The following is a 15,175-nucleotide window of genomic DNA, read 5'->3' on the forward strand; positions in this document are numbered from 1 at the left end:
TCTCGGTCGCCACGGCAGGCGTAAAGATCCTATTTAAAATCATTCAGGGTTTTATTGCAATTTTTAATATATATTTTTAATGTTTTAGGAGAAATCGGAGGAGAGAGAGTGCGCCAGGGGCATATACGCAATTACTTTTGGGCGGCGTCCAAAAGAAATTCCAGGCTTTTTAAGGACTTTTCTGCAAAAAGGAGGATTCAAAATGCGCCAGCCAATGAGAGAGCGACACGTCATTGCGTGTTTAAAAACGAAACTAATAAATAAATCAATTTTAAATCTAATGGATTAAATTGGTTTAAAATTGATTTATTAATAACTTTTGATCCTGAAGTCCGATTGAGATGATTTTTTAATGGATTTGTTCGTCTTGATCCCCTCTTTCTATCTGTATGGTTAGATCATTCAGATCTAGCCTACATTGATAGATAAATATTAAGTACTAAACGGGGGTAAAATGGTGATTTTTACCCTATAACCTAAGTATAAAAGCTGAATTTCGAGAGGGGGAGCTCATTCTGGAGGGTGCTTCATCACAGCTGCAAGACAGAGAGGAGTCCCAGCCTGGATCAACAGTTTTGGTATTTTTTTCTTTCATTGTATTCAAACTTTTGTGCATTTTGAATGAAATAGGTTAAGTTGTTTGTTTCTTCATCTCCATTCTAGTCTGAACTTTTAAATCGCTTGAGCGGCATGTACAAGCCCTGATTAGGATTGAGAGGCGAAATTGAGGAATTTTACCTGGGCATTCAATTGCATTACAAAAGAAAATTATAAAAATTTAGTTTTAATTTTTAGAAGTCTCAATTTACCCCATTTTAGTTCTGAATTATCAATCTGAAAAATCAACCCAACTCATTTTAAGAACCCTCTTTCAACCTCTCTAAATGATTTCTTGGATCCTTTAATTAGGATCAAAGAAGGAAATTTAGAGCTCTTAATTCTTCTAATCTTCCCATCTCTCCTACCCCCCTCTCTAAATTCTCACCTAATTAGGGTGACTTGATCCTCATTGAAGATCAAATTCACTCTAATTAGGATCTAAAACACCAAAAATTAAATCAAATTGAAATTCCTACTTGCCTCCCTTGGACGACACTCATACTTATCACTATACATATTAAGTAGAGTTTTATAAATTTTATTGCATAAGCCAAAAATTCACAACGACAAGGGCTAAAAATTTGCGTAATTTTCACCCCTATTTTCGGCTTATCAATGATATAATCAAGGAGGAAAGAGAGTTGAAATAGAAAATTTTAAAGACTCAATATCCATATTCTCAACTTCCTTGAAAAGGTCATTTAGTTGCCTATTTGAAATTTGTAGTCATCCCTAAATATACGGAGGCCTGTTAGAAAATATCTTGATTTTCCTAAGTGGGCCATCTTGAATGGGTTCGGAAAATCTATATCTTCTTTCTTTATCCATAATTTCTATCATAAATCATCTTTTTAATTCCTAAGTCATGCATCTCAACGAGGTATCAGTAATATATTAGAATGAAGCCACTTGGATCCACGAGTCAACGGGGATTATTCTTAAAGAAATTTAAATAAGCACATAGAATACTATAATGCAATACTCTGTTAATATATATGATATTCCTGAATTAAAACAAAAATATGATTTAGACATAGTGTCTCAAGGCAACTAAAGAATGAAGGGAGAAGATGGATGTGCACCCGAAGAACTCTTGCATGCCTGAATTTCATCAAGTGCTTTCTTCTATTTATACTAAATGACATTCTTCTAAAAATATCAAAAAGTTGAAGTATATCTTCTGATGTCTAAAAGAACAGTTGTATGTGAGTCTCCAGGTGAATGTATTAGTCTTGTTAATGATTCCAATGGCCCAATAATCTCTATTGTCCAACCTTATAATTAAAGATATAATAATATAGATTAATTAATCAATGGTCAATTAAACCCAATGAAGTATTTATGTTGTTATTCGAGGTTTAAGTTACACCTCATGCTCTACTCGAATATACAAAGGAGTATATCAGCTCTCTCACTGAATGTTACTGTGATTGGTTGACGTACCTATAGTCCATCATCTTCTTGAAGCTTCGAGGAAAATTTAGAGTATGGTCAACTATCAAACCCTAATAAGTCATCCCAGTTAGTACTGATGCATTGAACATTATCAGAGAGCTCTTCTATGATATTCCACTACCTTGGCCAAATATTTCATCACAACACCTTACTTGAGTTGTCTCCTCTTATAATGAGGTCACATGATCCCATCTTAACCATATAACCACCTTCTTGGACATATTATTATATCTTAGCTTAAACTGATTTGAATCCGATGGTTAAACACAACCATCCATCCACAAAGTGCTGTTGGTGTCTCATGTGTAAAGATAACTTACACTGCCATGACATGAACTAAGAATTAGATATAATACAATTCCGGGATTCATATGAAATAATTAGTGAACTCTTTCCCTAAGGAGCACCCACTTCCTACCTTAATGTTTACACACTAATGGTTATAGAATAGTGTTCGCCCATCCCGATACCGGTATCGGATTATGGTGTCGGGATGAATGCTGTACCGGATACTGAAAATAAACTTTTTGGTATCCCGTTTTTCCAATATCCTGATATCGGATAACGATATCAGATATCGGTTGCTACAGTGCCGATATCCGATATCGATATCTGTCTCGATGTCGTCATCCGCCTCCGCCTCAGGGGTGAGGATGACGATATCGGATATCGGTGTTGGATATCGGATTCCGATATCCAACTTAGAAGGGTTGTATAAAAATTTAATTTAATCATTATAAAACAGCCGTTAGGCAAGTCAACATGGGAAGAGGTTCGATGGGAGCTTTTTATTTAAATAAGGGGCTTGTTTTATATAGACAGTTTGAACTTTTTTTTCTTCCATATGGGATAACAGCAGGATTCCGATTTTAACATCAAACTCCAAATCCTTTATCCCATATGGAAGAAAATAGAAAATTTGGGCTGTATTTATTGGATGAAGTATTAACATATATTATATATAACCGGCTTAAAATATACTATATATTTATAAATATATTACTAAATTATTTAATAAATATTATACCTTGTTTAATATATCCAGGGCACAATTTTTGCTTTCTTCCATATGGGATAACGGGATTCGAAGTCTAGTGTAAAATTCGAATCCCGTTATCCCATATGGAAGAAAATAAAAGACTTGAACTGTATAAATTAACTGGGGTTGAAAACATAACAAAATCGTATGGCCTTGGATGTATTAAAATCATTGAAAATGATGAATACTAATGTTTTTTTCTATCGATACCAGATATCGATATCCGGATACCGGTTCTGATATCCGGATATCGAAATCCGATATCCGGTATCCGATATCTGGTATCCAATATCCAAACCGTCCTTACCCCTCCGATATCCGTCACCGATATCCGTCCACATCTAAAAGATGGATACCGACCAATATCCGATATCAGACACTGTCCCAGTTTTCTTGCCGATATTGGATATCGGATGGATATCGGTTGGGCGAAAACTATTACATACTCATATGAATAGGGCTGGAGAGCATTATTAAATATGCATGATTCAATGTTCTTCCCAACTATCCTTTGGATAAAAAATATTTATGGCACATTTTAAAGAATAATGATCACAATATAATTATAAGTTCATAACTCACTTTTTTATCGCATGATCACCATATGGAATTCAATTATGAGCACACATCTAAATTTTAATAAATATACTGTATCAATAAATATTAATTGAGATGCAAAATGTTTGATTGGATTACAAACCATTTATACTTTCAAACCTAAGTGGATTGAGTGATCGTGTGGATGGACATGGGTTGTGAGAGATCAGGTATGTCTTAATGGTGGGAAAGAAGGATAGTGTCAGAGAAGGTGACAAACCTTAATTTATAGACATTTCACTGTTCTTCTAGTCTAATAATTTATGAAAAATTATTTATAAAATTATTGTGAGAAATTAGAAATCATTATCATTTTTCTATCTTGTCAAATGAAAATGTTTTTTATGGTGATTGCTTCTTTTCTAATTCCATCACTTCTTTGCCGCGTGTAAACTCGTGCCTGATCTTGATTATTTTGTGATAATAAAAATTAAAAGTCGGTCATTTTAGAATCAGCTTCAAACAAAGAGCGAGTTCCTAATACCAAGTGATAACACCTTAAATTCATTGTTTAAGTCAATTAATTAGCACAATTTTATCAATTTAAAGTGTTTAAAATAGGATTGTTATCATATATTTGCATGTCAATTACTTTTCCAAGGGAGTTCTGATTTTACCCTAATTTTCTGTTAATTTATTAATTTTATGGAATTTATTTAACTTGGAATAACTTTATTTAAATGGAAATGTCAGGTTTAAATATTAGATTTAATGTTAATTAATATGGGAATGAATTTCTAGCATTTTATTGAACTTTTTGGGAATTAATTCGAGGAAGAAATGAATTTTGGAATAGAAAAGGATACAAGTCTAAGGTAAATAGGAGTTTAAATTAATTTCTAATGTCGGAGGGACTCTTTTTAAATTTTTGTTGCAAAATACCCTTGAAACAGCTATCGATCACGCATTACATGCATAAATATTGAATAAAAAATAATTATAAGGTCCGATTGAATTAATAAGGATATTTCTATTTTTTTAGGAAATATGGAGAAGAAAGAAGCAGAGAGGCATATTTAAAATTATTTTTGGGCGACGTCGGTTTTTGTGCATAAATAAAACCAGGAATTTTGCAAAAAAAGTCAAGAAACTGAGTCAGGGGAGCCACGTGGCAAAATCTCGACCATTAGAAGGGAATCCGATGGCTTAAATGCGGTTGGCCGAGGCCTCTATTTTGGGTGGTAAGTGTACCGCCTGTGCTGTGTATACAAAGATGCACACATGGGAGGTGACTTGATGATGCCTGAATGGGTGTCAGTGGGAAAAACGCACTGTTAAGTGCAAATCAATACATATGTTTATGGATTTATTTTATTTTCTTATTTTCAGCTGGGGGTACGTGGCACGACAAGAGAAAACCCACCAAAATATCTATAAAATTTTCCAGCCAATCAGAAATCGACGCGCATTTGCAGGTTTTTTGAAAATTGATCTAACGGCTAGGATCGGTCAATATTCATTTATTAATTACTCTTAATCCTGAAGTCAGATTGAACTCAAATTTTATGGGCTTGCTCATCTTGACCTCCTCTTTCTAATCTATATGGTTGGACCAATCAAATCAAGTCTACATTTATGGATACCAATTAATTAAGTATTAGGGGAAAATGGTAATTTTTACCATTTGACCTAACAATAAAACCGAAATTCAAGCTGAGGAGGTCATTCTGGAGGGGGTTCTTTCATAGCTGCAAGAAAGAGAGGAGAACCAGCCTGGATCAACTGGATTTTGTATTTTTTACTTCATTTTATTTGAATTTGAGTTTTAGTGTGTTTCGGATTATTAATCAGTGAAATTTCTGATTGTTCTTCTTGATCTCAGTCTGAATTTCTAAATCACTTGGCTTGAGCGGCATGTACAAGCCCTTACTAGGATTAACATGAGTGATTATTGAATTGAGCTAACTGTTCCACTTACACACTAAGAACAAAAAAAATAACAAAAAGGGAGATTAATTTCTATATAAGAATAGATTAAGTTTATGAAAGAGGAGTAAGTTAGTTCAGATACCCAATTTCCCCAAAAACAAATCAACAGACAAATTAACAAACAAATTGACTCCTTTGATCCTTTTTTTTGGATCAAAGAAGTCAATTTGGAGATCCTTAATTCTTCTATTCTTCCCATCTCCTGTACCTTTCTTTCTAAATTCTTCATATAATTAGGGTAATTTTATCTTCATTGAAGATTAAATTGACCCTAATAAGGCTCAGATCACTCAAGTGGATCAATAATTGAATTACCTTACTAGCCTCCCTTGGACGATCCCTATACTCATCATTATACATGTCAAGTTTAGGGTTTTATAAATTTTATTGCACAAGCTGAAATCAATAATGATAAGGAATTAAATTTGGATAATTCAACCCTTATTTCTGGCTTATCATCAAGTTCTTTATTTAAAATTTAAAATATTTTTTGAATTTTTTAAACAAACATAATATTTTTCTGCATCAGGCAAAGTATAGTTGGTTCAATTGATCAGAAAAAAAATGTTTGACATGTAATTGGGATAAGTCGACCTAGCTAAGTTGGTCAGCATGGAAATTATGGTCTACATATAGGTTGGGATGGTCATTCATGGTTGAAAGTTTCTTTGTGCTATCAGTGTTGTACCTGTGTTCAATGGAATTGGTGGTGACTTAGAGAGAAAGAGGCTTAGATAGAGACATTCCAATGCTCAAGCCCTTGGATTTGATACTATGATATTGAATGAGAAATATGAATTGTAACACAGTTCAGACCCAGATACTACAATATCTCAGATCTTAAAAATAACTTCCAGATCCTAATTTGTCATAAATCTAAAAAAAGGGGGCTCTATTTAATTTGGTCCTTGACTTCCATTTAAACTTGTTTTGCTCCATGATTGCTTCTTCATGTCCCCTTAGTATCCTCTTGTGGTCCTATATGTGTCTTAGGCTTCTCATTTTTTTTACCATCAGATGAACCATATGTGAACAAGGTGACGACAGGGAGTGCAATAACTTTTGTGATCCTTGACGTAGATAATTTCTTACTCATTGGGAATAATGTAGGGATGTTGTCATTAGAAAAGATGTGGCTATCAAAAAAGTTATGTCACAAATTTGGAAGAAGCAACCTACACATTGAGAATACATATCTAGAAAAGTAGATAAAAGGGGTGGATAATATTATCTTAATTCATACACATAGAAACCATTATCAAAAGTTTTGGAATAGAAAACTCAGTGGAAGTCTCATACCAATGAGGCAAAGAGTTCAGATATCTAAAAATTGTTTAACGATGACTCTTGTACACAATGTTATGTAAAATACCTTCTGTTGCATTTTCTCTAAGTGTTATGAGGAGAAACCAAACTGACCCAGGATAGGAACACTGGATTGCAGTAAAATGTATCCTTAAGTACTTCATAGGGATTAAGGATTTACATCTGATTTGTGGATTGGAGCTAAAGCTTCAAGGTTATACTCAATCATGTTTTAAGCCAGACCAAATGACTGTAAATTTACATTTGGATTGATTTTCACATTGAATAGAGACGTGGTTTCCAAGCAGAGTATCATTACAGAGTTGAAGACAGAAGTTGTGTCTATAATGCAGCTGATGCCATTGAAGCAATATAGTTGAAGAAATACAATCCTGAGCTAGGTGTTGTTGTGTCGATCTTGGAACTCGTTCCCTTGTATGATAAAAATGGTGTCATAGCACGCATAAAAGGGTCACGTTCTCATCATAATTCAAAACATGTTTTGAGTAGATTTTAATTTGATTTAGGATATAATTGTTGGAGGAGATATTTTCATGGAAAGAGTTCCTTTCAACCGATCAAATGTCAAAGCCCCATAGCTCATGATATTTATTAGGGTCACTTGTGAACCATGGTTTTGTTGTAAAAAGGTGATTTTATTTTGTCTAAGTAGGAGGTTTATGGTTAATATGTGCCCTACAATCATGTGGTACTTCCATGTATTGTGCTCATGAAATCAATTTGTATTCATAGTTATTCTTTTGTGATGTTTACAGTGAAATTCTTGAATACATGCAATAAAAAATTGAATTATGATGATATCATAATACAGAGATCAATTCTGTTAATATGTTTTTCTACTTTCTTGACATCTGAGTATCTCACACATAATTTTCCAAGAAACCTATTTTGTGCGAGGTGATGATTTCATATGGGGTGATTCATTTTCTACTTAAGTCCATTTACTCAATTGAAATATTTTTCCCTTATCGATCTGAATTATAAAACCCAACAATACCTGCGATAAGGTAGTTTGTATGCTGGGTTATTGTTGAAGCACACAAAGACAAAAAAATACTTGGGGTAGATTAGAAATAGTTTTGTATTAGGATCACAATTAATCCCCAAGAGTTCAAAAACTCAATACACATAAAGCGTGATTTTTAAAATTATTTAAAAGAACAAAAACATTGTATTTGAGTTTCTAAATTCCCATTTTTTTCATGGGAACATACAGATTAAATGAGATTAAGTTGATTTTCACTTAAAATTTAATCCATACACTAAACTTATAACTTGAAATTCAGTTAAAAAAATTGATTTTTTTGTAATGTTGAGTCAGGATTTTTTAAAAGTTTTTTTTGGATTTTAAGTTTTTTTAAAGATATTTTACGTCAAAATGATCTTTGACGAATGGAGAAGAGAATAAAATAAATTAAAATTTTAGCTTTTAGAAAGATTGATAATATTGGGATGGTAAAATCCTTATGTAGGATTAATACAACAAAATGAAAGGTTCAAATGTCAATTATACTTCAAATTTCACTACATATAAAAGTTAGGGATCATACACTACACTGGTTGATACAATAAAATAGCTACATCTTTTCTTCATACTGGTTGTTTTTTAATGCAAAGCATTTCATTCAAGCTCTGATTCATCCCTTTTCTTGAAATAATTTCAGGTGCAATTACATTCTGGCGAAATTTCTTGATCTGATCTTTTAAACGGACAAAATTGCACACTTGGCATGGGGTGTATCTTCCATAGTCTGAAACCATATATATATTATTGACTATAACTAGACAACCACGTCTATCCATATAAATTTTATTGTACCACCCTGTTTATTCGTCATTCAGTTTGAGTCACCCCCAAAAATTCTACACCTACAAAGACATATCTGTCATAGCATTATGGCCCATCCAACACTCCATCGGCCCAGTCTCCTGAACCATTTGTCGGCTTGGGTACTCTAAAAAAGACCATGCTGATATGACAATCCACTTCACAGCTCTGATATGCCCATAAATCCTAAAACAATAAAAAATAACCATTTGAGATAGATATGTTGGCTCAAAAAAATTATTTATTTAAGAAAAAAATTTCAAATACCTGTAAACTTCCTATAAATATGAAGTATCACAATGGATCACACAAATATTTTTTTAATATAATTATGTTGAAATATTATTAAAAATGTATTTGGAGGTTAATGCATGAATAAACCACTAAAATGACATTCAAATGAATATTTGGAGTGCATATTATCAGGAACTGGCGACCACATTTTATTGTGAACTAAGTCATCAAATTTGATTGTCATTGCTCTCATGTAGTCACATTACTTTTTGAAGTTTGTGGTGAAACATAGGTTTTATAGGAGCATTAAGTAGTGTTGTAAGGCATAGAATTGAGGGTTTGATCAACTTGATTTGTTATGTTTACTAATAGTTGTTGTGAATATATTTCATGCATTAATATTTATAATTACCTCACTTAGTTTATTGCATAAGGGTCGAACCTCATGGAGCCCAGGTAATGAGATTAGAGGACCTCTAGATGATGATATATAAGTATTTATATGGTTAGGAAGATGATTTTATATAGAAGATGGAGAGTTATGAGAGAATGAGGTGATGAAAGAGGATACAGAGGTTGGATTAATATATAATTAGGTATAGATGATGATATTTTAGGAGTTTCTTGAGTGAATTTTGTGATATAAAGGAGTAACAAAGAATGATGATGTAGAGACGTGAAGATGGGATGATTGATGGATGTTCTTTTATGAAACTCCTAAACTCAAAATAAACTGAGAAATACATAACATCTAAGTTAAGAATGGAGGATATTACATGCAAAAAATGGATCCGAATCCTCACACAAACCCTATCGGTCGTGCCGTCCTAAACCAGGTGATGTTTGTGTCACTCCAATCCTGCTCTTTCACTTGATCTTGCTCCACAATAATCCTTTCTTTCAGGTAGCCAGCTGCTAAGAGAGAAGCAAAAAGCAATTGAAGAGACAAAAACTTTGGGTTTTATAGGGGGTTTTTAGACTTAAGAGGGAAAAATGGTCATTATGAAATTTTGTATATATTTTATGCTCAAATTTATAGAAGGAAAGAATGAAAGAATGAAAGAGCATGAAAGAGCATGATGAGATGAAGGGTCTCATAAAATTTCATTGAAAATGCATCTGTAACGCATAAAATTTAAGTATATAACTTACTACTATTGGCTATAACGGCTAGGATTAAAAACTCTAAAAAGCTGTTATAGGATATAAATCTTTAGCAAATTGTGCATCTGAAATTTTATGATTTCAATCTCATCTCAAGAAAATCAATTTTGAACCAAAAATGCCATCAATTTTGTGGTGTGATACTTTTGGAGCAACATATATTGCTACAAATCCTGTATTCCAAGAACAAAGCTTATTGAGATTGGTTTCCAATTTGTCAAATAAAAAATTATGGCCAAGAATTTTCAAATATTCAAAATACGCCGAAGTACAATTGGCTGACGCATTGACAAGACCTCTCAGCAGCTTGCATGAAGTGATCTGTTTCAAGCTCAACGTCTCTGCCCCGCTGTTGCGCTTTCAAGGGAGTGTAAACGAGTCAGCAACTCAAAGTTTCGTCATCAGCCAAGTCGGCAATAAGGAACTCTACTTGGACCAGCAGGATCTAAGTTTAAGATTAGCTAGTAAGAAGCGAACACATACCCCTTATACTCATCATGAGATTAGCGGCAAGGACTAATATAGAATTACGCATTTATAGGATCAAAGATAAACGATCGATATAAAATCCGGATCAGAGTTGATCTAAGGCTAGGCTGTTTGTTATCTTGATATAGCCATTATATTAGCCATCATGGCTAGGATTAAGAAGTACATAACTTACTACCATATGATAATGTAAGTACGGAGCTACATGAATAATTATAATTGGTGGAATATAACGATCTCTGTCTCTCTCTCTCTCTCTCCATTATTTTTCTTCTTGAACGAACACGATTCTCTATGACGTACAAGTCCATTCTATTTCTCTGATCGATCATATGATAAATCAGAGGGAAGCTTCTTCCGTCTGAACATGAGTATCGATCATCCACCATGATTCCACGGCCACCACCCTCCGACCCAGAAGACCTCGACGCGTCGTCTTCTCCCCGGCCTTCCTTCTCCAGGAGACGATGCCTCGCCCTGCTTCAATCCTCCACCTCCATCCCCAACCTCAAGCAAATCCACGCGCGCGCTCTGCGCGCAGGCGTCCCCGTCTCCAGCCCCGACCTCGGCAAGCACCTCATCTTCGCCATAGCCTCCCTCCCTTCTCCTCTCCTCTCCTACGCCGATACCATCTTCGGGCGCATATCCCGGCCGTCCATCTTCACCTTCAACACCATGATCCGCCTCCACGCCGAGTCCCCCTCCCCTTCCCCCGCTCTCCCCCTCCTCCCCCGCCTTCTCTCCGCCGGCCTCTCCCCCGACTCCCACACCTACCCTTTTCTCCTCAAGGCCTGCGCCAAGCTCCTCCTCCCCCGCCATGGCGAGCTCGTCCACGCGCGCTCCGTCCGCGACGGCCACAACTCCGTCTTCGTGCTCAACTCCCTCCTCCATCTTTACTCCGCCTGCGGGCAATTCCACAGCGCTCACAAGCTCTTCGAGGAAATCCCCCACAGAAACCTCATCTCCTGGAACACCATCATCAACGGCTTCGCCCTCAACGGCCGCCCAAACGAGGCGCTCACGCTCTTCAGAGAGATGAGCCACCGCCGCGTCGCACCGGACGGGTTCACCATGGTCAGCCTTCTCTCCGCCTGCGGCGAGCTCGGCGCGCTCGTCCTCGCCAGAAGACTCCACGTCTATCTCTCCAAGCTCGGGCTTTACCAAAACTCCCACGTCGGGAACGCGCTTATCGACCTCTACGCCAAGACCGGCGCCATTATCGACGCCGAGAAGGTCTTCCACGAGATGGGTTCGAGGAAGACGAGGGTCTCCTGGACGACGCTGATCGTTGGCATGGCCGTGAACGGCTTTGGAGAGGAAGCCCTGAAGCTCTTCAAAGCTATGGAGATAGCCGGGGAAACCCCCACCGAGATAACCTTCGTGGGGGTGTTGTACGCTTGCAGCCATTGCGGGTTAGTGGAAGAAGGTTTCGAATACTTTGAGAGGATGAAGGAGGAGTTTAAGATTGAACCCAAGATAGAGCATATGGGCTGCATGGTGGACTTATTGGGAAGAGCAGGGCAGGTGGATAGAGCGTATAAATTTATTCTTGACATGCCGATAGAGGCCAACGCGGTGGTCTGGCGCACGTTGCTGGGTGCATGCGCCATGCAGCGGCGCGTGGACTTGGGCGAGGCGGCTTGGGCGCGGCTCGAGCGGCTCGAGCCGGGGCACAGCGGCGACTACGTCTTGCTATCGAACCTTTACGCGGGGCAGAGACGGTGGGCCGATGTGGGGAGGATAAGAGGGAGTATGCTGAGAAAAGGGGTGAAGAAGACGCCTGGGAAGACGCTGGTTGAGATTGGGAATAGTGTTTGGGAGTTTGTCATGGGGGATCGGTCTCACCCTGAGAGCGAGGAGATTTACGCTATGGTGGAGGAGGTGGCGGGGAGGTTAAGGAAGGAAGGGTACACGGCGGGGACGACGGCGGTGTTGGCGGATATCGAGGATGAAGAGAAGGAGACGGCTTTGAGGTATCACAGTGAGCGCCTGGCGATTGCTTATGCGCTGATGAAGACGGCGCCGGGAGTGACGATAAGGCTGGTGAAGAATTTGAGGGTCTGCGAGGATTGCCACACGGTGACGAAGCTCATCTCCAGGGTTTATGCGAGGGAGATCGTCGTCAGAGACAGGAGCAGGTTTCATCACTTCAGTGGGGGGCGCTGTTCTTGCCGGGATTACTGGTGAGGTTTATCTGCTGTCGGAAACCGTCTAAGGAAAACGCATTTAGTGGAGAGAAGCTGCTGAAGAGGCCTCTGGCTTTGGGAGGGAGAGAGATAGCAAGAGAATTGGCGGTTCAAAGGATTTGTATATTTTGTGCACAATCTCTGGGTATTTTTTGCCACTTATGCTGGTTGACATGCTATCAGATGTATGCTGTATTGAGTGGGGAGAGTTTAATAATAGGAGTGCTAACAATGTCCGAGGAAAACGCATTTAATGAAGAGAAGCTGGCTGGCGAGGCCTCTCTGGCTTTGGAGGAAAGTTCTTTTTGAAAGAGAGAGAATCCATGGTTCAAAGGATCTGTATATTTAGTGCACAATCTCTGGGTCTTTTTGCCACTTATGCTGGTTGACATGCTATGAGATGTATACTGTACAGAGTTGGAAGGGCTTAATAATATAAGAATGCAAACAATGACTGCGGAAAACGCATTTAGTGAAGAGAAGCCTCTCTGGCTTTTGAAGGAAAGTTCTCTTTGAAAGAGAGAGACTCCTTGGATCAAACGATCTCTATGTTTTGCACAATTTCTTGGCCTTTTTGCCACTTATGCTGGTTGATAAGCTATCAGATCAGATGCATACTGTATTGAATGAAAAGAGTCTATTTATAAGAGTGCAAACAAATGAGCTTGTCTTTGAGGTTTATGTATTAGGTTATCTGATCACTGTATGAGTTTGTTCAGAACATGGTCCTGGTAGAGCCTACAAAATTGGTTTACTAATTTTGGTCCATTGCAAAGCCACATTATTTAATAACTTACACGGATTTGATGAACTATTGAATGATGACAGCTTTAGTGCAATGCGTCAGATGGTTCTTACTCCTGAGAAGCTTTGACATTGAAGTTAAACATAAAAGTGCTTTGAAAATGTGATGGCTGATCATTAGCCTATATTGAAGATCTTGAATCAAGATTAATAATGGTAGCAGGATTTCCTTCCTGTTTAACAAGGTCTGAAATATTTGGCATTAGTCTCTACCATGGTAATCTCGCCGTACAAGGCACCTCCCTATTTGATGATGATTTATTCAAAATTGTTACATGTGCATTTTATCTAATTTTATCCTCATTTAGAATGTGACTATTCAATTATTTAATTCATAAATGGATGATGAAATTATCACTACGATCCAAGTTAAAGTAAATTAGGAAGCATATACAAAAATACAATGACTTGTTTATGAAGCACATGCTTACACCATTTTAGATGTATACAGGTCTATAATATGGTGATTAGATTTTTTAAATTTAACTTGTGAATAGAGTATTCAATTATTGGGCAATTCTGAAACTCCAAAGCCATAGTGACTAACCGTAAGAAACCATATTTGGTGAACTAAGTATGAATATTTCATGGCGGACTGGATCCATTTGATACAGTGGTAGGGTGACAATGTTCACATATTGAAATTTAGATGAAACATGTTACTGCATAAATATTTTATAATTATCATGTTTTTTCTTTCAAATTTGACAATAATATCTATTCTAGAATTCCATTCAGGAGTGTTGCCAAATAATGCATTGTTATGGTCTAATTCATATCAATCTCAACGATTCACTGTGTAAGATCATTCATTTTCTGTAAATTCAACAAGTAACAAATGCAGCAATCATTGATCTAAGGAAATACCTTCATATGATTGAAAGTGAGTGGTGATATATCCGTTGAATTTATGTGAATAAAATTTAGAATATATGATTGAGTTATAGTAAATTTAACAAACCACATAAGATTGAATGATTATGAAATTTATTCAGTCATATTTTAAGATATCATGTGGTGAAAAGTGGGACTAGAACATATTATAAATACTAAGATTGTAAAGTGATTCAGAAACGGTTTGATCCTCAATAGAAATAACAACATACAAGATAAATAGCCTAATTAAAAACTAATTCAATCTGGTTAAAAATTCAGAATAAATGTATAGGTTAGGAAAAAATTAATGATATGAAATCTTCATCATCATTAATTCATGGAGGAAAAGTATCCATTGATAGATATTTCCCTATTTTATGTCTTTGTGATTGAATATGGAACTAGGATTGAGTTTTGTTTTCAATTTGTCATTATTGACCTGACTTATGACAAATAGGAAGTTATATTGGGATGACAACTATTCTGGTTTATAATCACAAATCTCACTCATTGTAAATGGCTTTGAATAAAACACCGTGGGCCGGATGTATTGTGTATCCCCTTGGGAAATGGACTAGAGATTTCTATGAAGTGATAAATATATTTCCTTATATGTACATTTTTTTGTTGTGTATCCTTATTACCTTA

General features: G+C 36.5%; 1 protein-coding gene across 1 annotated transcript; it reads left to right on the plus strand.

Moving 5' to 3' along the window:
- The first annotated feature begins 10,954 nt into the window (after positions 1-10,954).
- Positions 10,955-13,092, plus strand: LOC144707616 (Tetratricopeptide repeat (TPR)-like superfamily protein). The gene has a single exon (XM_078580825.1). It carries the CDS (start codon positions 11,049-11,051, stop codon positions 12,846-12,848), a length of 1,800 nt encoding a protein of 599 aa, XP_078436951.1. The 5' UTR covers positions 10,955-11,048; the 3' UTR covers positions 12,849-13,092.
- Positions 13,093-15,175: the final 2,083 nt, after the last annotated feature.

This window comes from Wolffia australiana, chromosome 9 (assembly GCF_029677425.1).
Source record: "Wolffia australiana isolate 7733 chromosome 9, ASM2967742v1".
NCBI lineage: Eukaryota > Viridiplantae > Streptophyta > Magnoliopsida > Alismatales > Araceae > Wolffia > Wolffia australiana.

Excerpts from the sequence above, each read along its gene's own strand:
- LOC144707616 (XM_078580825.1), top strand. The coding sequence starts at position 11,049 with ATGATTCCACGGCCACCACCCTCCGACCCAGAAGACCTCGACGCGTCG.